The 22,979-nt window shown below is 36.5% G+C and overlaps 2 protein-coding genes across 2 annotated transcripts; one reads left to right on the top strand and one right to left on the bottom strand.

Moving 5' to 3' along the window:
* Positions 1-853: 853 nt before the first annotated feature.
* On the bottom strand, positions 854-12,440 carry LOC132170571 (uncharacterized). The gene is made up of 17 exons (XM_059581598.1): positions 11,043-12,440; positions 10,832-10,945; positions 10,327-10,544; positions 10,002-10,212; positions 9,670-9,907; positions 9,354-9,501; positions 8,946-9,245; positions 7,407-7,470; positions 6,301-6,663; positions 4,923-5,039; positions 3,316-4,713; positions 3,087-3,200; positions 2,605-2,822; positions 2,288-2,498; positions 1,955-2,192; positions 1,463-1,610; positions 854-1,354 (listed from the first exon to the last, which is right to left on the bottom strand). Exons 1-17 carry the CDS (start codon positions 12,391-12,393, stop codon positions 1,046-1,048), a joined length of 5,760 nt encoding a protein of 1,919 aa, XP_059437581.1. The 5' UTR covers positions 12,394-12,440; the 3' UTR covers positions 854-1,045.
* Positions 12,441-16,708: 4,268 nt separating this feature from the next.
* Positions 16,709-19,613, top strand: LOC132189038 (uncharacterized). The gene is made up of 3 exons (XM_059603516.1): positions 16,709-17,399; positions 18,851-19,048; positions 19,145-19,613. Exons 1-3 carry the CDS (start codon positions 16,791-16,793, stop codon positions 19,220-19,222), a joined length of 885 nt encoding a protein of 294 aa, XP_059459499.1. The 5' UTR covers positions 16,709-16,790; the 3' UTR covers positions 19,223-19,613.
* The last annotated feature ends 3,366 nt before the right edge of the window (positions 19,614-22,979 follow it).

Here is a 22,979-nt window from a genome sequence, read left to right as displayed (position 1 = left end):
TTCTTCCATCACCATTAGTTTAGGGTTTTGCAATAGAAATCATGTTTGCTAAGAAGCTATCTGTAATGGTTAAAACAAATACATTAATCAACAAACGAAATCACAAAATATTAATTTTATCTTATATCTTAAATACTTTTTCAAATTAAAATCAAAATATACCCTGAAAAGGAATTAATGAATCATTTCCTATTTTTCGCTCTCTCTCTTTGCTTTTTGTTTGCAACTCCTGATCTGTTTACAATTTCCTTTTCTTTTCTCCCTGTAAAAGCACTCTGCAAAATTCGATATACGATGTTGATCGTCATCCTCCAATCTTTTTAGATTAAAAAAAAATTGTTTATTATTATTATAATTATTGGTTTCAGGGTTGTAGCTTTTCTCTTGGGCCAGTAATTCGGTGCTGCATGTTGAGATGGGCAGATCCAAATGAAAAGGAGAAACGCTTTTGTTAGCTTAATTGGATCAAACACGTGCAACCCAGCCCATTAGGCTTCAGATATCAGATAAAAGAATGGGCTTCAGGTTTCCAAGTAAAGACCGTTAAATCTGACGCGAAGGAAGTTTGGGTTACAAATTGGTCTCTACAATACAATAAAGCATATATTTTATATGGCCTAACACATTAATAAACATACCCAATACTCTTATAAAATGAAAAGAAAAATATGAGTGAATTACTTAGGAAAACATTCACCCATTAGTATGTGAAGATTTCATAATGAAATTGAAAACTAAGGAGAAAAGAGGAGGAAAAAAAAAAATTGAAGAGAAAGGATTTCAGGTAGTTTGGCATAAGGACTACATTTTACTCTTATTGCTTGATTGATCTTTATAATACAAATAATCCCTATTTATAAGAAAAAGATGGTAGGTAAATACAATACAAATACCATAATAAAATTATATTGATTTGATTCCATTCAACTATGGAAAATATGTAGATAACGAAATTATCAAACCTATATAGAAACTCAATATTCTAGCTGTAAGATGGAAGTGTTGGTTCTACCAGAAATCTTTTCTTTGATGTATGAGATAGTATTTATCGAGCTTCTGTTATGGAAATAGTTAGGTTGGATATTGAGCAATTTCCTACACTGTTGATAGTTGAATTTGTGTCGTTCACATTCAGACCTCTGGTAAAAGCAGGTTGCTTGGGTGTAGGTAGAGGTGCATGTTCATTGATAATCATTGAGACTACGTCAAGCATGGTAGGTCGATCAGTCGGGCTTTCTTGGACACAAAGAAGCCCAATGTTAATGAATCTCAACAAAATAGAAGTGGAAGAAGGACATCCTATTGTTGGCTCCATCAAGTCCAAACTCCGATCATCTCTCCACAACTCCCAAGCCTAGTTTCATTCCAAATCAGACTAAATTTTATTACAAACTAGAACAATTTTAATTTATAAAACTAATGTAAAATATAAGGAATTTGGGAGAGTAGAAAAACAACTCACATATCTCAGAAGATTGAGTGAACTACTGTTATAGAAGCCAGTATTCTTCTTGCCACTTAAAATCTCTAGGAGCAATACTCCAAAGCTAAACACATCAGACTTTATTGAGTACAAACCTTCCATAGCATATTCGGGAGACATATAGCCACTGCATTTCGAAATTTAGTAAACGACTTTATTAGTAGCCCGCTCAGAGAATTTAGCTAAGAATTGCAAATATAGTACTGCTACAGGTACTACAACTTTTATTATAGACCCCTTATAAACTTAATGTAACGGCCTATAATTTCTTAATGATTAAGCAAACAACTTGACATGTTAATTTACTTACTTAGTGACTAACTTGTTAATCATACAATACTCTTAATTATTTTATCAATTATGAACTATCACATCAGTTTGTAAAAACATTATAATAAAAGTTTTAGTATCTCAAGCATTTTTTTTTTTTTTTTTTGTAGATATTATGTGTGAAATAAATTGCATACTTACTAAGTTCCGACAATTCGCTGTGTATTTGTTTGTGTTTCATTGTCTCCAACTATTCGAGCCATCCCAAAATCTGATATTTTTGGATTCATTTCACTATCCAATAGAATGTTACTGGGTTTTAGATCCCTATGTATGATCCGAAACCTTGAATATTGATGAAGATAAAGAAGTCCTTGAGCAATCCCTTCAATAATGTGTATGCGTGTCCCCCAATCTAACATCCTTTTCTTTGTTTGATCTGTTTAAATAGTACAACTAAGAAAATTAATGCTAAAAAAAAAATTGAAAATAAAAAAGTATCATAAAAAGCATGATAATGAAACATGCACGCACCAAAAAGGTAGAAATCCAAACTTTTATTGGGCATGTACTCATATATTAACATTTTTTCATCTCGCTCCATACAACAACCCAAGAGTCTGACAAGATTTCTGTGCTGCAGTTTGGCAATTAGTATTGTTTCATTTCTAAACTCCTCAAGCCCCTGTCCAGATCTTTTTGAAAGCATTTTTACTGCAATTTCTTGCCCCATTTGTGATTTCCCCTACGAAAGAGAACCATAAGCCTTTTAAACTTCCATGAAAGTTTACCATTATGGGTTGTCTTAATAGCTTTGAAGCAAATTCATAAGGAGAATGAATCATATATACCTTGTAAACTGGTCCAAAACCTCCTTGTCCAAGCTTATTCGCAGTCGAGAAATTATTAGTTGCAGCTGATACACTCTCATAACTGAACACCGGTAACTCAACATCCTTCTTCTTCCCTCTTATATTCACATTACTTTTAGTGTCTGTTCCATCATTTATTCCATGAAGTTCAGTACTGAAATCAAATGTCAATAGATCATATCTTGAAGTCTCCTCTCCTGTTTCATATAGAATGACAATAATTTAGTGGAAAATCAAATAACACTATGAGCCATATCAGTACACAAGAGCCTGAGCACTATCTTCACCGGCTTATCATCAAGAGACTAAAAAGCTTTTCATTGTGAGGCCAGGTGAGTTGACACTTTAAGAGCAAGGACATGTCACAGGTTTCTAGTCTTAAATTTAGGCTCCGTTTGGCAAATGACTATAGCTAGCATGTAATTTTTTGTGAGTGATTTCTATGTATGGTTAGAACTTACGCTGACTTTTGCGTTTGAGCTTTCTCTTGCATGAAAAGCAAATTGAGAGGCATAAGATAAGCCCTACCACAGGGACCAGCACGGCTAAAATCACCCACACTTTCCGTTTGTTGCCTGATTATGATGACAAGAATCACTATTAGCTAAACCATAATATATAGAGAATTAAGTATTCATTCAGAAATAGAGATAACATAAATTTGTGTAGATTTCATTTCACTCATCCTGCCTTTGGTACTTTGATACTCATCAGCAGCAAGTCTGAGATAGATATCTTGTCCAACCTCGCCACCATCTGAGAGTTGCTGTAAGTTCAAAAGAGCTCCTTCCCATATCATACACCCACTGCTATTGTAAGCATAAGCTGTGCAAGAGCAATTATTCATGCAAGCTACTTCACAATTCATAGCACCATATGCTTTTGAATTAACAGGCAATCTCACGTTTGGTATTTTCATGAACCAATCTTTTTTGGCATTAGCATAAGTAATATTCTCACATTGCAAAGGGGATTTCCTCACACAACCACCTGACCAATCACTTAGGTTAGTTTCTTCAATTGAAAATGGTTTAAAACCATTTAGACATTCACAGGGGTTTGAGGTACTCCCATAATTCACGCCAAATGCACCACACAAACCATAGACATCAGATATATTTACCGGCCGAGACCAAAATAAAATCCAACCCCAAGATTTGTTCGACCATGAGTATTGCTGGATCTCCCCTGAAGACTTAATGGCAAACCTAAGTCGGGAACTGGAAGAAATGTTTTTAACAGAATAAGTAAAATAGCTTTCATTTTCATTTGACACAAAAGTGGCGCTGGATATATAATTCATGAACATGTCACCAGCTAAGCTGAAATATTCTCCATTCCAAAATCCAGAGCTCGCATACGTTTGGGATCTGTTCCACTCCAAGATAAATTGACTGCTTCCATCTCGGGCTAACCTGAAGGAGAACATACCTGGTGCAGGATCTTGTGAATTTTTCCATGAAATGAGCTGCTGTAGTTTTCCAGTAACCTTGTCGATCCCAAGCTTTGCACCTGGCAGCCATGTATCGGTTGGATGGTCGAAACTCTCCCAAAATATAGTATTCTGGTTGGAACTATCTCTTAAAACAAAATTTCCATTATCACCAAGAACTGCTTCAGTTGAGTTTGACAGGGGATGTGTCAAATTTGTCGACCAAAATGGTATGTTGGAGGAAGCGTCAAGCAGGAGTAGATTGCCATCTTCGGAGAGTTCGAGTCTTGATGAAGATGGGTCAGACAAAGGGTTTTCTCTGTTTGCTACCCAAACAAAATCTTTGACATCAAGATTATTATTAAACCATATGCCTAAGTATATTTTTGAAGAAGTACCTGGTCTGAAGAAACCGAGTTCAAAATTGCTTCCTTCAGATATTATGGTTGTACTCACTGAAAGAGACTCACCCGCTGAAAGGGTAGCTCCTCCTGCAACGGAGAAGCATGCTCTGTAGTAAGACAGGACAAGAAGCAGAACAAAGAAGCGCCATGGCTTCCTTGTATAGGTAACCATCCCTCCTCTCTGACTTGCAACGCTGCATCTGCATACAGTAATATTTAGCTGAACGCCAGAGGAGAAATGACGCAATGTTGCTAGAAGATATCGGCACAATGCTCAGTCAAGTCAAAACGTATTTTGATGATTTAACAAAACCGTATTTTCATGTTACATAAATAAAAAAATTATTTTTGTGTTTGAAAAGGTATTTTATGTTCTGGGTTGGGTTGTTTGATAATATATATGTATTTTTTTTTTTTTTTTTTTGAGAATTTAAAACAAAGAAAAACAGGGGAAATGCTACCTGCACAATTAAGCCATGGCTCGTCTTTGTTCTGCTTCTTATTCTGTCTTACTACAGAGAATGATTTTCCATTGAAGGAGAGCACGCCACATACAGACGAGAGCTTGAAGGCTCCTCCTAGTCCGAGATAAGACATTTAAAAAATAAAAATATTAACAAATAATTCAAAATATAAAATAAAAAAAATATAAAAAAGCTTTTTAAATTATCAATGGTTTGTAATATAGCTTTTTTTTTATTGTTCAAAAGGTATTAAAATAGTCCTCCAAACTATTAAAATGTATCAAAAAGACCATTTATTTTTTATATTCATATAATACCTTTGTTCTTTTAACAAATAAAATAATAAAATAATTGTAAATTTTTTTTTTTTAAAATACAAGAAAACCAATGGGCGAATAAAAACAAAACAAAAAGTTTTTTTTTTGAATAAATAATAAATAATTAGTTATTGTAGTTGACATAAATTATAAATTGCTTCATGTCGTATTAAAATAAAATCAAAGGTACGGTTATTGAGATATTTCAAAAAAAAAAAAAAAAGTACTAATATAACCAATCAAACTACCAAATTGATTTTACTTTAATAAATCATGAAACAATTTGTAATTAGACCAATAACTAATTATTTATTTGTTTCAAATACTTTTTTTTTTTTTTTTTTTTTTTTTTTTTTTTTAATTGTTTGGTTTTTTTTTTTTAACAATTATTTTATTATTTTATTTGTTAAAATTGTTTGGTTTTTTTTTTTTAACAATTATTTTATTATTTTATTTGTTAAAAAATAGGGGTATTATAAAAATATAAAAAAATAAGTGACATTTTTGATAGATTTTAGTAGTTTGGAAGCTATTTTAATACCTTTCGGAACATTGGGAACTATATTATAAACGGATAATAATTTGAGAGACTTTTTTATATTTTTTTTTATAAAATATTCATAAAATACTTAAAATTATTAACACTTTTATATTACATCACAACTAAAAAATATAAGAATAACTTATATAGTGAGGTTGCACAAAAGTCACATTTTGTGCCACCAATAAGAAGCTGACACATCAGCCAATTTCATTAGACTTATATTTAAAACAAAAACTTAATCACACCAAATTACATTATAATAAAATAAAAAATTAACTTTTTTTATTAAAAAAAAAAAAAAATTGGGGGATGCCACGCCCCCACTGGGTTTCAGGGCGCCCCCCAGGCCATGGGGGTTGGCCCAGCAGCCCTCTGGCCCTGGAGTCCAATAGGCCACCACCATGAGAGCGAGGTCACAACCCCCAACCCATGGGGTGGCTCTTAGGCCACTCCCATGGCCTATGGAGTGGCCCGTGAGTCACCCACAGGGCCATGGGAGTGGATTGCGACCCACCCATGGTTGAGATGGCGGCCACCCCGGTTGGTGAGGCACCCAGTCCACCATCTGCCGAGGCACGAACAATTAGCGAAAGGGGAGGGCGGGGAGGTGTGATTGGCCGCTGGAATGACAGGGGGGAGAAGATCGAATAAGAGGAATCTCGATCTAAAGCCCAGAGGGCGGCGAAGGTTGGATCTGGGCGGACGAACGGATTGTGGCTTAGCGACGGGCTGGGACGATGCAATGGGCTGGGAAAACGGGGTGGTGCAGGGCGACGGGCTGGGGCTAGGTGACGGGTTGGGGGGGACGGTGGGAGGCGAGGTTGAACGGCGGCGATGACGAGGAACCTGGAGATTGGCGACAGAGATGAGCGGCAACCTGCTAAGAAAAACCAAAGACCAAAAAAACCAAAGAATAGGGGATTGGAGAAACCAAGAAGGAAGAAAACGGGGAGGGAGGAGGGGGAAAAACCTAGGGCTTTTCCAACCTCAGGGGGTGGCTGCGCAAGCCATCCCCCGCCCAGGCCACCCTCGCCGCCCACTTGTGGTGGCTGCCGGTTGGTAGCCACCACTCTTCTAATTTTTTTTTTTAAATAAATAAATTTTTGAAGTTTTTTTTTTCTCAAACCTGGTATAATCCGGTGCAGCAGGGTTTTTTTTCTAAACATAAGACTTGTAAAATTGGCTTAGGTGTCACCTTCTAATTGGTGGCACAAAAAGCACCTTTTATGCAACAAGTGCACTCAAGACACTCTCAAAATATATATATAAAAATCCCGCTAAACAATTTTGCGAAACAATTTCATTGGCACGCATTCGCAAGATGCCAAGGATCGAACACTTGTAGTATTTCTGTGGGCGGAGTTGGAATCATAACATGTTCGTGTTGACTTACGTTAAAATAAAAAATTAAAAAAAAACACGTCGTGTTGAACATGATCACCCATTGTGGGACTACCAAGAAAATACTTATTAAAATATAAATTAAATAATTAAAATTGTCATCAGTATAGCCGTATAGGGTTGAATACCTGATTTAAGAATTGTTTTTGTCCAACAATAGAACAAGTAAAATCCCTTCAAAATCTGATCCAAGGGAGCGAGATAGATGAATAATCGTACGTTGAATTGCCAAGTGGATCAAGCTAGAACACCCTCGGTCCTTTTTCACAGAAGCTAATGTTGACTGCCATTTCAGTCAACATTATGACTAATTCAAACTGCCCTAATATCCTTTAAAAGGAAAGTTTGAATCAACTTGAGTCGAACCATTATTTCCACGTGATCATATAATTCCTGGCATAAATCTCATAAGTAGCCTGTAGGCCCTTTACCTTACCTTTCACAAAAAGAGAGCACACTCAATCCTCATATGTCAAATAATTAACTACCCATGAAATTTAACATATTGATGGCATGGCCAATAGTGGCTACAACTTTTTGTTTGCAACTCCTGATTTGTTAACAATTTCCTTTTCTTTTCTCCCCCGTAAAAGCACTCTGCAAAATTTGATATCCGATGTTGATTGTCATTCTCGGTACGCTCCTTCACCATCTATAACTTTTTTGGACTGCTTGCTTCTTTTTTCACACAATATTAACCATCCTCCAATCTTTTTAGATTAGAAAAACAATTATAATAGTACTTATTAGGGTAAAGTCTACTTAATCCCCTCAAACTACCGTCCCAAATGACGATCTACCCTCCAAACTATAAATTGCTACGATCTACCCTTACTAAAATAAAAACAAAATATTAAAAATTAATTAATTTTTTTCCAAAATTTTAAAGGTATTTTTGTCTTATTAAAAATTCTATAGGAGTAATTTCGTCAGTTTGCTAGCATTGGAGGAGTACATTGTCATTGTTTTGGTAGTTTGGGAGGTAAATTATCGTAATTGATAGTTTGAGGGGTAGTAAAAGCATTGGAGTAGTAGTTTGAGGGAGTTAAGTGAACTTTACCCTACTTATTATTATTGGTTTCAACTTTGAGGGTTGCAGCTTTTCTCTTGGGCCAAACACACGTGCAACCAAGCCCATTGGCAAACTCGGACTGAAGGTTTCAGATAAAAGATTGGGCTTCAGGTTTCCAAGCAAAGACCGTTAAATCTGACGCGAATTAAGGAACTTTGTACAATAAACCATATATTTTATATGGCCAAACACATTAATAAAATGAAAAGAAAAATATGAGTGAATTACTTAGGAAAACATTCACAAATTAGTATGTGAAGATTTCATAATGAAAATGAAAACTAGGGAGAAAAGCGGAGGAAAGAACAAAAAAAAAATTGAAGAAAAAGGATTTAAGGTAGTTTGGCATTATATCACTTGCGTTCACAATTAGGTAATTGCCATAAGGGCTAAATTTTGCTCTTATTACTTAATTGATTTTTACAATACAAATGATCCTTATTTATAGGAAAATGATGGTAGGTGAATACATTACAAATGTGATAATAAAATTATATCGATTTGATTCCATTCAACTATGGAAAATATGTAGAAAACGAAATTATCAAACCTACATAGAAACCCTATATTCTAGCTGTATGTGGCATCTCAATATGCATAAATGTAAGATGGGAATGTTAGTTTTACAAAAAAAAAGAAAAAAGAAAAAACACTTTCTTAGATGTATGAAATAGTATTTATCGAGCTTCCATTATTGAAATAGTTAGGTTGGATATTGAGCAATTTCCTACACCGTTGATAGTTGAATTTGTGTCGATCACATTCCGACCTCTGGTAAAAGCAGGTTGCTTGGGTGTAGGTAGAGGTGCATGTTCATTGATAATCATTGAGACTACATCAAGCATGGTGGGTCGATCAGTCGGGCTTTCTTGAACACAAAGAAGACCGATGTTAATGAGTCTCAACAAAATAGAAGTGGAAGAAGGATATCCTATTGTTGGCTCCATCAAGTCCAAACTCCGATCATCTCTCCACAACTCCCAAGCCTAATTTCATTATAAATCAGACTAAATTTTATTACAAACTAGAACAATTTTAGTTTATAAAACTAATGTAAAATATAAGGAATTTGGGAGAGTAGATAAACTACTCACATATCTCAGAAGATTGAGTGAACTACTGTTATAGAAGCCAGTATTCTTCTTGCCACTTAAAATCTCCAGGAGCAATACTCCAAAGCTAAACACATCAGACTTTATCGAGTACAAACCTTCCATAGCATATTCGGGAGACATATAGCCACTGCATTTCAAAATTTAGTAAACGACTCTATTAGTAGCTCGCTCAGTGAATTTAGCTAAGAATTGCAAATATAGTGCTGCTATAGGTACTACAGTTTTAGTATTCCAAACATTTTTTTTTTTTTTTTTTTTTTGCAGATATTAGATGTGAAATAGATTGCATACTTACTAAGTTCCGACAATTCGATGTGTATTTGTATGTATTTCATTGTCTCCAACTATTCGAGCCATCCCAAAATCTGATATTTTCGGATTCATTTCACTATCCAATAGAATGTTACTGGGTTTTAAATCTCTATGTATGATCCGAAACCTTGAATAGTGATGAAGATAAAGAAGCCCTTGACCAATCCCTTTAATAATGTGTATGCACGTCCCCCAATCTAACATCCTTTTCTTGGTTTGATCTGTTTAAACAGTACAACTAAGAAAATTAATGCTAAAAAAGATTAAAAAGAAAAAAACTATCATAAAAAGCAAGATAATGAAACATGTACACACCAAAAAGGTAGAAGTCCAAACTTTTATTGGGCATGTACTCGTATATTAACATTTTTTCATCTCGCTCCATACAACAACCCAAGAGTCTGACAAGATTTCTGTGCTGTAGTTTGGCAATTAGTATTGTTTCATTTCTAAACTCGTTAAGCCCTTGCCCAGATCTTTTTGAAAGCACTTTTACTGCAATTTCCTGTCCCTTTTGTGATTTCCCCTACGAAAGAGAACCATAAGCTTCTTAAACTTCTATGAAGGTTTACCATTATGGGTTATCTTAATAGTTTTGAAGCAAATTCAATAATTCATAAGGAGAATGAATCATATATACCTTGTAGACTGGTCCAAAACCTCCTTGTCCAAGCTTATTTGCAGTTGAGAAATTATTAGTTGCAGCTGATACACTTTCATAACTAAACACCGGTAACTCAGCATCCTTCTTCTTCCCTCTTATATTCACATTACTTTTAGTGTCTGTTCTATCATTGATTCCATGAAGTTCAATACTAAAATCAAATGACAAGAGATCATATCTTGAAGTCTCCTCTCCTGTTTCATATAGAATGACAAGAATTTGTAAATTTAGTGGAAAATCAAATAACACTATGAGCCATATCAGTACACAAGAGCCTGAGCACTATATTCATCACCAACTGACCGTCATGAGACTAAAAAGCTCTTGATTGCCAGGCCAGGTGAATTGACACTCTTAAGATCGAGCAAGGACATGTCACAGGTTTCTAGTCTTAGATTTAGGCTCCATTTGGTAAATGACTATAGCTATTAGCTAGCTTGTAATTTTTTGAGAGTGATTTCTATGTATGGTTAGAACTTACGCTGAGTTTTGCGTTTGAGCTTCCTCTTGCATGAAAAATAAATTGAGAGGCATAAGATAAGCCCTGTTGCAGGGACCAGCACGGCTAAAATCACCCACACTTTTCGTTTGTTGCCTGATTATGATGACAAGAATCACTGTTAGAGAATTAAGTATTCATTCAGAAATAGAGATAACATAAATTTGTGTGGATTTCATTTCACTCATCCTGCCTTTGGTACTTTGATGCTCATCAGCAGCAAGTCTGAGAGAGATATTTTGTCCACCTCTGCCACCATCTAAGAGTTGTTGTAAGTTCAAAAGATCTCTTTCCCATATCATACACCCGCTACTATTGTAAGCATAAGCTGTGCAAGAGCAATCATTCATGCAAGCCACTTCACAAGTCATAGCATTTACTTCAAAAAATGCTTTTGAATTAACAGGCAATCTCACGTTTGGTATTTTCATGAACCAATCTTTTTTGCCATTAGCAGCATTAGCAGCATAAGTATTATTATTCTGACAATATTGCAAAGGGGATTTCCTCACACAACCACCTGACCAATCACTTTGGTTAGTTTCTTCAATTGAAAATGGTTTAAAACCATTTAGACATACACAGGAGTTTGGGATATTCTCATAGTTCATGCCAAATTTACCACACAAACCATAGACATCAGATATATTTTCTGGTCGAGACCAAAATAAAGTCCAAACCCGAGATTTGTTCGACCATGAGAGTTGCCGGAGCTCCCCCGAAGACGCAATGACAAACCTAAGTCTGGAAATGGAAGAACTGTTTTTAACAGAATAAGTAAAATAGCTTTCAGTTTCATTTGACACAAAAGTGGCGTTGGATATATAATTCATGAACATGTCACGAACTAAGCTGAAATATTTTTCATTCCAAAATCCAGTGCTCCAATACTTTTGGGCTCTGTTCCACTCCAAGATAAATTGACCGCTTCCATCTGGGGCTAACCTGAAGGAGAACATACCTGGTGCAGGATCTTGTGAATTTTTCCATGAAATAAGCTCCTTTGATTTTCCAGTAATCTTATCGACCCCGAGCTTCGCACCTGGCAGCAATGTATCGGTTGGATGGTCGAAACTCTCCCAAAATATAGAAGAAGTGTTCGATCTACCTCTCAAAACAAAATTTCCATCATCACCAAGAACTGCTTCAGTTGAGTTTGACAGGGGGGGATGTGTCAAATTTGTCGACCAAAATGGTATGTTGGAGGAACCGCTAAGCAGGACTAGATTGCCATCTTCGGAGAGTTCGAGTCTTGATGAAGATGGGTCAGACATAGGCTTTTCTCTATTTGCTACCCAAACAATGGCTTGGTCACCATAATCATTGTTATACCATATGCCTAGGTATATTCTTGAAGAAGCACCTGGTTTGAAGAAACCGAGTACAAAATTGCTACCATCAGATGTTATGGTTTGGTTTTTACTCGCTAAAAGAGGCTGACCTGCTGAAAGGGTATCTCCTGCAATGGAGAAAGATGCTATGTAGTAAGACAGGACAAGAAGCAGAACAAAGAAGAGCCATGGCTTCCTTGTATAGGTAACCATCCCTCTCTAACTGGTGGCACCGCAGATAGGAATTACAGAAAAAATGCCACCGGAATAAATAATGATGCTACTCATTCACCCAAAAATAAAAATAAAATGATGCTAATAGATATGAATGTGAGCAAGAATAGTTTGACTTCTCTTATGAGAAAGTCTTCTCCCAGCAAGTTGCCTTGACGAATGGTCTATAATCCATTTTGGAAAATTACTCAGGTATAAAGTCGAACACCTTCTGTCAAGGTAGAAAGCTTATTTCTTAGTTTCCACAAATGTGACATCATTGTCATTGACTCATTAGGACGAATGACGCCAAGGATCGAAGACTTGTATTGAATAGGCGAAAAAAAAGAAAAAGAAAAACAATGTTTTTAATAAAAAAGTAAAAAAAAAAAAAATTTGTTTTATAATAATTTTTTTATTTAAATAATAATAAAAAATAATTAATGTGATATAAAAAATAAAAATATTGTAATTGATTTTGATAAGAATAGTACAAGGACTTTTCTTTAGCCATCGGCAAAGAAAGCGAATGAGGAATATTATAAGAGACCAAACTTATCTACCATCTGCACTTGAAGACAAACATGTCATCTTGGACATGATCACCCCTTTTGGACAACTAAGAAAATACGCAGATGCTACTGAGATTTTTCCTTAACAAATTAATGATGATATTTGTTAAAATATTAATTAAATTTATTTCCTTGACTTACACTTTTAATATAACTGACAATTTAATATAATGATGTAAAAGTTATAAATTCACGCTTTATTTGCATCATTCACTTTTATTTAAACATTTTTCAACAAAAAAAGAAAAAAAAAATGTAATAAGCACCATGTTAATCAAGGTTGAACACTCCTTTTCTCTTTGAATTAAGATTATTTTTATTTCATTTGAACTGGAGAATATTTCGTTAGTTATAGTAGATGAGTATTTTTATCATTTTAAAAAGAAAAAAGATAAAAATACTTCTTCACTGCAACTAATTAAATATACTCCGATTCAATTGAACTGAAAAAGATATTCTCTCCATCGTGTTTCACAGAAGCTCCTCTATTGACTGATATTTACAGTCAAAATTATGACAAATTCCGATTCATTTGAACTGAAAAAGATATTCTCTCCATCGTGTTTCACAGAAACTCCTCTATTGACTGACATTTACGGTCAAAATTATGACGAATTCAAAGTGCCAGAACATACTTATAAAAAAAAAAAAAAAAAAAACAAAGTGCCTGAACATATTTACACAAAAAAAAAAAAAAAAGTGCCAGAATATACCTACAAGAGAAAAAAAAAAAAAAAGTGCCAGAATATTCTTCAATATCAGTATTGGCGTCTCCAACAGAAAGTTTGAATCGTCCTCTCTACCAGTCGGATCCAGCTTCCATTGAGTCAAACTATTAGTTCCACGTGATCATAAATCCAGGCATAATAACATTGAGAAAATATCATAATAAGAGTATAAAGAAGTGGTCCTTACCTTTTTTATTTTTTTATTTTTTTTTTGCGTTTCCTGTTTTCGAGAATAAGTGGCATTTACCTTCACACCTTTCACAGAAAGAGAGCACCTCATATGCCAATAATTAACTACCCATAAATTTAATATATTTGTTGGATAATGACTTGTATTTCACAAGTCATCGTGGGCCCTTTTATTCTTTGATTGCAGCTTTGTGGTTTTTTTTTTATCCTTGAGCCACTTTTACTAGGGGTGAAATAGCGGTTGCGGTTAGCGGTTAGTGGCTAAAACCGCTAACCGCAACCGCCTAGGCGGTTAGTAAATTTTACTAACCGCCTCCGCTAACCGGGTAGCGGTTAACCGCCCGGTTAACGGTTAACCGCTTTGGAATAACCGCTTTTTTTTCTAACCGCTTTTTTTGGGCTTTTTTCTTTGGACCGATTTTGGGCCGGGTTTGGACCGGGTTTGGGCCGGTTTTGGACTCACTTTAAACATTTTTTTTTTCTCATTTTAAACATTTTTTTTTCCCTTTTCATGGCCATTTTAGCATTAAAAATTGATATATACCAAAATCTTGTTGGCCACCTTCTACAAATCTACACATCATATAATATACAAATAAAATTACAACAAAATCATCACTTCACTTGTAGTCTTATACATAAACTCATACATAGAAATAAAATAAAACACAAACAAATTCATAAACTCACAGGCAACCAAAAAAAGTTCATAAACTCACAACTTATTGTTATTATATATATATAATATATAAATATATATTATATTTAAAAAAAGCGGTTAGCGGTTAGCGGATTTCCAAAACCCACTAACCGCTAACCGCAACCGCCTAAGCGGTTAGCGGTTTTTACTAACCGCTTTCAAAGCGGTTAGGCGGTTAGGCGGTTAGCGGTTAGCGGTTAGCGGTTGCGGTTAGGCGGTTTTAAATTTCACCCCTAACTTTTACCTCTTTTAGCCTCACATTTGACCAAGTGAGCTTGGCAGCAGCTTCGTAAGAGGGAAAATGAGATAGAGGGCAGTAGCTCCATTTTGAGTGAAATCTGTGGTAGTGTGCTGCAGCTTTGCGTGTGAGAAAAACCAAGAAGAGAGAGGCAGCAGCTCCGTGTGAGGTGAGGGTAGAAGAAAAATTACAGCCCCTCACTTAGAGAATTTAGAAAAAATTTCTCTTTTGTATTTAATTTTCTTTGTGTGTTTGTGAGCTTGGGTGTATTGAGATTTTTAGATTTGAGTGGTTTTGTTTGTATTACTCTTTGTACTCCATCTTTTTATTAGTAAATTTTTCCTGAATTGTCTCCATCAATGGATGTAGGCTTGTTAAGTCGAACCACTTAAATTTTGGTGTCTTGTGTTACTGATTATTATTTTTATTCTGCTTCATTTGTGATTCTAGAATTATTTTATCTCAACAATATTGATGGCATGGTCAATAGTGGCTACCCCTGCTTCAAGTTGAAGTAAGAACCAAAAGAAACCGACTGTTGATGATCGTGTTGTTTATCCATATCGGGTTCGAGAAAAGTTGAAGAGTATTTCGAAGGCCATGCCCTTATCTGTGTTCTATGCATTGTGGATCTTAATAAGATTGAAGGGTTTCAAGATAGTCATGTTCCTACCTGTATCTACTGGTTTGTAATTTGTTCCGTTTACAGACTTTGCCTATTTTAACCTCCTTTGGTTGTACTGGTTAATTTGATGGGCTGAGTGATTTATTTAACCAATACTCTACGTTTTTAAGAATGACTCTATTTTCTTTGTATTTTATTCTCATGTAACTTCCCTTTTCTCCTTCCTCGTATTGAATAGAAAAAGAAGATAAAAAAACCAATACTTTAAGTTGAGTTGAGTTGACATTGGAGTTAGAATAATAGATTATAGGTTCACTTTTTAAATGTTTTTATTTATTTTTTATTTTTTATTTAAATATGACAATATGACATAAAGGTAAATGTAGTTTTAACAATCTATGTTGTTTGTTTATATATATATTTTTAAAAGAAAAAACCAAAAGATATAAAAAAAAAAGTATGGAAAAAATGTGAAATCTATTTAAGTGTTTACACCGATTTGCAACAAGTATAAAAATGTTCTGAGAGCTCTATGCGGTATGCAAAAATAACAAATAGATCCCTACACTAAACTTCGCCTAATTTTTTGACATAAATTGTTAAATGTTATATCAGCACCAATGATATCATGACACGTGTCACACATAATAAAAAAATATAAATATAGAAAACTATAATTATATATTTTTATTTATAGTTTTTATATATTTATATATTTTATAATTATCCTAATGGTTCATGGTTTTTCTAGGATCAACCCTTGATTTTATTTTTTTAATTTAAACAAAGATTCAAGGACTAGTAGACTCTCCCACATTAATAGAGTGAGATAATTGTGGGATATTAGTGTAGTTTTTAGTATTACTCTTCTTTTATTATGGGAGCTATTTGTCACTTTTGAAGACTAATGGAGGTTATATACTATATTTCATCTCAATATCTATCGGTCTTTTTTTTTTTTTTAAATAAAAGTTGATCCAATGACAGACGAATACTATCTCATCAACTTAAAAGAATGGGGTAAAATGAGAGTGCAATACATATCATTGCTTCACTTTTGAAATTCTAAAATTTATTTGTCACATTTTCAATGCTAGGCCGATATTGCTTATATTGACATGGGATTGTTAATTCATCCTTAAATTAGTTTTATAAAAGAAACTTTATTTTAAAAATAGATTTTACTGAAAAAAGAAAAAAAAGGGTAATGTTATTTGTTCCCCTCCTATTCCCTCTCTATCCCCAATCCAACATGCCATAGGGATTGAGGAACAGAAGAGTGGCAAATAGCATTTATCATTAAGAGCAGTTGCTGCTGTGGCTAGGAGCGACCGAAGAGAGAAATATGTCGGCATCATCTCACATGCTCTACCACCTCCTCCGTCCACCACCGCCTCAGACACCACCGCCACTACTACCACCTCCCTCTTCTTTCTTTTCTTGGTTTCTCGGACTCAAACCCCTCCTCATCTCCACCACAACCACCGCCACCACAACAACAGCCACTCTTTCCAAACCCCTTCTCCAAACCCCACTTCGCAAAACGACCCACTTCGCCAAATCTCTCCGTCCCCTCTTCTGCCACTCTCTCTCAAGTCTCGCAACCTCCCCTCCTCTTCCCAATGACCCATCTCCATCCTTACAACACCCAGAAGAAGAAGAAGATGAAGATGATGATGAAGAAGAAGAGATTGAAGAATTTGATGGGGAAGTTGAGAGTGGAAGCGAAGAGTTGGAAGCGGGAGGGAGAGAGGAGGAGGGCTCCCGTGTGATGGGTGTGGGTTCTTCGTCGTCTTCATTGCCGAGTCTGAGTGTGAAGGAGAAGAAGGAGCTGGCGTCGTACGCGCACAGCTTGGGGAAGAAGCTCAAGTCCCAGTTGGTGGGCAAGTCTGGTGTTACAGCTAATGTGGTTTCTTCCTTCATTGAAACCCTCGAATCCAACGAACTTCTAAAGGTACCAACTTTTGCAATAAATAATTTTGTTTGTTTTACTTGTATTCTAGTGGATTGGCTGGTAGTTTGGTGATTTGGGTCATTACAATTGAGGTTTAGGGTTTATGCTCTGGAAAGTTTTTGCCTCGTAGTTAAGCGGATAAGTAGGCTTGCGATTGTCAGTATGTGTAAATTTACCTTTCCTTTTGGTACTGAAAAAGCAAAAAAAAAAAAAAAAAAAAAAGATTTGTTTTGCTTTGATTTTTAGGGCCAAATTTTTTAATCTCCAAAATGTGGAGAAAATTGCACGTTTCATAACAATAAAAATTAAAAAGAGTTGATCTTTTCTGAGTATGAATGATGATTTTGTACGTGAATCCATGATTAGCATTCAAGTGCAGTCTGAAACTGATGTGCTGTTGATTGATGAGAGTTCATGGTTGATTTCTTGAAGCACTGTCTTAGCTTTAGCAGCAGTAGCAACTATTCCCCTGTTTAGAGTATCTACTTGTAGGATGCATTAGTTCACTAAAGGGGTCATGAACATTTGAAACGGTCATTGTAGGATAGGTGTACTTGCAATTTGGAAATATAAATTGTGAATCACAAATTACAGTCCTCGAAGCCTTCGTCATAAAATGGGTATACAGATTGGGAGGGTCAGCCAATGTTGGTGCATCACTAACTTTTAGTTTATTTAATGTGTAGTTCTAAACTGTTAACCTCAGCTTGCTTTTAAAACTGGAAATGTTACCTTGGAATCGTAGTTACTCTGATTGCGATGATGCAAATCAAACCTGTTCCTATTGTTTGTCAAGGGACAACCAGGCAGGAACCCTCCGTCCTGCCGGAAACTCGTCCTCAAAATGGATCCAGTTTCACTTCAAGCTCTGCATTCTTTTATCCCTTTCCCCTTCCCTGATTTGAATAGAAAAAAAAGCTCTGCATTCTTTACATCTTTTTGTCTGCCACCAGAACTTGGCTGAACCATCAAGATACATGGCAGCCGTATTCACCAACGCTTCCTTGGACGTAGTACGACAAGCCACCCCATATCCCAAAAGTCTTCGATCCTTAGGATCTCAAATGTCAAACAATGCCTTTGGTTTCACTTGATCTGAATCATCTTTGTTTAGGTCTGCAAAATTTGTGAATGTCTACAGATTATGCTCTCAGGTTATGAGCCTTTGTTAAGCTGCTGAGATGCTGGTCACTAGTCCATTTTCCTAACCAGAATTTACATATGGCCCAGGAAACTTGGACAGAATGGCATGCCAGCTTACATTTACATACTAATATATGAAACTCCCTACCAGCCATCTAGTTTAAAATTCAATGTTGTAGCTTATTTTGTGCTATTTGCTGTGCTTTAAACTATGTTCTGTTTCCTTTCTTGTACTTCATCTTTAAAGAACCTAGCTGCGTTTGAGCTAGAGAACTAAAACATATTGCCAATCCAAAAATTGTAAACAGATTAAAGTACACAGGACCTGTCCAGGGGAGCTAGATGATGTGGTCAAGCAATTAGAGCAAGCAACTGGTTCAGTGGTCGTTGGTCAAATTGGTCGAACAGTGATCATTTACAGGCCCAGTCTCACCAAGTTGAAGGCAGAGCAGAAAAAGATGCAGGCTCGGAAGGCTTTCGTGAGAAAGCTGAAACCCACATTGCCGGTAAAACAAAGAAAAGCAATAAAGTTTCTTTTGTTATGCACAAAACTAGGTTTTCCTGACTGCTGACCTCCCTATTTTTCTCTCCCAAAAATGCAGAATAGAAGACATGTACCAACACCATCTGCACGTGGTCATCGAGGAAGCAGCAGGTTTAGGTTCGAAACTGACCTTTGAGGCAATGCTTGTGTTGTATTGATTCTCCACGTTGATTTTTGGTGCCAATTTGGAGCTCCAATTAAAATGAACAGGGTATCTCCAGACTTTTGGTCATTAGGAGGTGCATGCAGCCAAAGAGAGACCTTTGTAGTTTGTATGCTTCATGATACTTGGAACGCGGCCTACAATCCGAACCTGAGGACGGGTTTTTGGGGTTAGGTCACCCTTGTGGGATTGCAACCTATGTCTGGGTCATTGTAGTACGTGTGTTGCCTAGGGCATAAGGGGCATGATGACATGAATTATGCTATTTCCTATTTATACATTTTCACTTGCTTCTGAATTTTGAGAATGAGACTAGTTACCAAGCTCAATGCGCAAATGAATCTTATTGTCTCTCTTCCACCCATTCTTTGTATACTTGTTGAATACTTGGGGACTCCTCTCTTCGTTAATTAAATGCTTGTTTACTTGTAACAAAATAATAAACTAATTACTGCATTTAAAATTCACATCTTATTTTGTTGTTTAATACCTTCGGAGTCCTTCCCCATCCCTCGTATCAGTAAAAGTCATCTACTCGAGGTAATCGTAGGACTCATCTTCCCCATGTCTTTGTTAAGCTTTTCCTTTCCCACCCTGTCCTTTAGAAGCTGTTTCATTTGAGTTAAATCTATACTTCCCAAACGAGGAGATGTTTCTAGATTCTCCTAGTATAGTTTGGGAAGTAAAGTGAATTATTCTCCTAGTACGGAAAGTATTAGTATTCCGAGTGGTATGAGTATTTGTCTTTTTTTGCAACTTTATTTAAATCCCAAACAAGCAAACTCCTCTCAACTCAATAATCCACGCCACAAAATCCTATTTTCACCCATTCACCTTCTTATTCCTTCCCACAAAATTCTTCCCAAATCTTGCAGGCCCTCCACGCAAGCCTTTTTCTCTTACTCCCTTTGTCTTCTTAAACTGCAGCGTTTTATATAGCTGTCTGTCAAGCATTATTGAGAAGGATCATTGCTTGCCAGTTATTTCTTCTCCGAACAGGTCTAGGAGACAAGAAGTGGGTGCTTCTATATATATAAATACGGCCTACATCATCCATTGTTGATTCTCTCTCTCTCTCTCTGATCGATCACTGGGCGAGCGATCAATGGGTTTTACTAGTCGTAGAGAAAAAGGAAAAAGGAAATACTCCTCCTCGGAAGAAGAAGGCATCTCAAACAAAAGACAAAAAAAGCTACTCTATAGAACAACACTTGCGGCTATTGCCTCTCGGGGGAGTGGGAGTCGAGGATTTTTTCTCCTTGTTCTTATGACATCGTTTTTTGTGTGCCTTTCTTGGATGCGAACCGTGCGGTCGATCTTGTATATTCGTGGTCGTCGTTGGAATGGTATTCAATTAATATTCACGCGGACAGTCCCGGCAAGGTCTACCCAAAAAGGCTGAGTCCTTTCTGGAAAGGACAAACTCCGTTTTTTGCTGCCTTTGTAGCCCTAGGCTCCCACATCTATTGTTTTGGTGGGATGACCTATTCTCATGAGCGAATTCGAGACGTGTCCAAATTACAGATTGCCCCTTGCGTCGATAAGGAATGGGTCTCTGTTTTTCCCAAGATGATATCTCGGAGATGTCACCCGTCCGCTTTGGTTCCGAGCGGTAAGGTATATATCCGTAGTCATGACGCTTCTTATCATACCGGTGCTCATTGGAGTGAAGTTTTTGATCCCGTCAATGGAAAATGGGAAGCTTTGCCTAATCCTCCAACTTATACTGATGATTGTTTAGTCATTTGTGCAACTCTTGAGAATTCAGACAGGATTATTGTGGCTTTCCGTGTACCAAAAGACAACTATTATGCCATCTTCTATGAGTATGACGTGCACCATAGATCTTGGAAAGAGCTTGAGTTATATTGGATAGAACGCCGTAGGGAGTGGCTGCAAAGATCTTTAAGTGTAGGTAATAACATTATACTGGATAGAACGCCGACATGAGGAAATCATGTTGATTGCCTACGACTTAGATTTGGATGTGTGGCTAGAAACGTTGACCCACTATCGTTGTTTGCCAAACAAGGCCTAAGCATGCTTCATTGTCAAGCCTGTTAAGTGATGTTGTTCAGCAACGCATGGTTCCAAGGCATCAAACTAGGGGTGGGCAAAAACCCGCCCAACCCGAAGACCCGGCCCGCCCCGCCCCGCCCCGCGCGGTTTTTTTGCTTATTTTTGCGGGTTCGGGTAGGATTTACCCAACCCGTGCGGGGCGGGGCGGGTTGCGGGTATATGAATTTATTTCCTGCGGGTACCCGCCCCGACCCGCATGACTATAAAAACAAAAAACCCTAACCCTAAGTTCATAAGTTTCTTATTTTCAGCCGCCTCTCTTCCTCTCTCTGTGACTTTGTCTCATTTTCTTCCGCCTCTCTCCCTCTCTCCGACTCTCTTGCTCTCTCTCTCTCTCTCTCTGGTCTAGTGGTCTGTATGGTCTGCTCTCTCTCAGTCTCTCGTCTGCGTCGCCACTCCACATCTTCAGAGACCACGAGCTGCAGCGCCGCTTCCTCTTCTACAAACCACGATCCAGGTTTTTTTTTTCCTCTCTAGACCAGTTTCATAAATGGATCGAAACAGATCTGATGTTGGGTTGTGTGTTTGTTCAAACAAATAATTTTATTTTTTCCATTGTTTATAGGTTTTTTTTGGGGCTCTGTAACTTCTATTGTTGGGTTGTGAGAAGAAAGAAACAAAGGAGAATGGAGAAGAAAGAAACAGAGACGAAAATGGAGGAGAAGAAAGAAACCCGCACAACCCGCAAAACCCGCACAACCCGCCCCGATCTACCCCGCCCCGTTCTACCCCGCCCCGCGCGGATATTGTGCATTGTCCTCGGGTGGCGGGTGGAGATTTTCAGAACCCGCAGTGTGCGGGGCGGGTGAGAAAAATGCCAATCCCCGCCCCGCCCCGCCCCGTGCCCACCCCTAATTGTGGGAAGAAAAAAAGAAGTTAGAATGGTCGAATTGCAACAATTTAGAAGTTTGGGGGGTTAAGTATTACTTTTTAAATATTGGAGGTCAAAGTGCAAATTGGTGGATAGTTCATGGGGGTAAAATATATTTTTTCCAAAAATTGTATTTTGATTTTATGAAGAATAAATATCTCTACAAAAGTGAAGATAAAATATTTTCCACATATATAAGGAAATTAAGGAAAAGTAGAAGGAGTGATAATACTTGAAATGAAGAAGAATAGCAAACGCAAAATAGACGCCAGTCTAGCCATAGGAATGCTACTACTGTTACTATGCTGGGATGAAAGCAAAATGAGTCAAATGACAAGGAGAAGTGAGTTGAGTTTTGGGTTTTATAAAGAGAAATTATAAAATTTATTTTTTTTAGAGAATAATTTCTATAAGATTTTGGCATAAATCAAGACATTTGTGTCTTCCAATAAGAGCATGACAAATCAGCGTGTAACACCAGTACCATAACAAAAAAAAAAAAAAAAAAAAAGCATAAACACCTAATTTATTCTCACTATGACCTCACATGCATTAAAACAAAAAATATTCTAAAATAAACAAAGAATATCCTCTCAAAATACTTCATCTTCACTTTTGTAGATATACTTATTCTTCATAAAATCAAGACAAAAATATATTTTACCTCCTGAAATATCCTTGGATTTGCAATTTTACCCTCAATGTTTAAAAAGTGACATAAAACCCTCCCTCCAAAGTTTCAAACCTTAACACAAAGCCCACAATGTTTATACTTTACCC

This window comes from Corylus avellana, chromosome ca1, assembly GCF_901000735.1.
Source record: "Corylus avellana chromosome ca1, CavTom2PMs-1.0".
NCBI classification, from domain to species: Eukaryota; Viridiplantae; Streptophyta; class Magnoliopsida; order Fagales; family Betulaceae; genus Corylus; species Corylus avellana.
The sequence above is the reverse complement of the archived record's forward strand: the minus strand, read 5'-3'. Positions and strand labels throughout refer to the sequence as shown.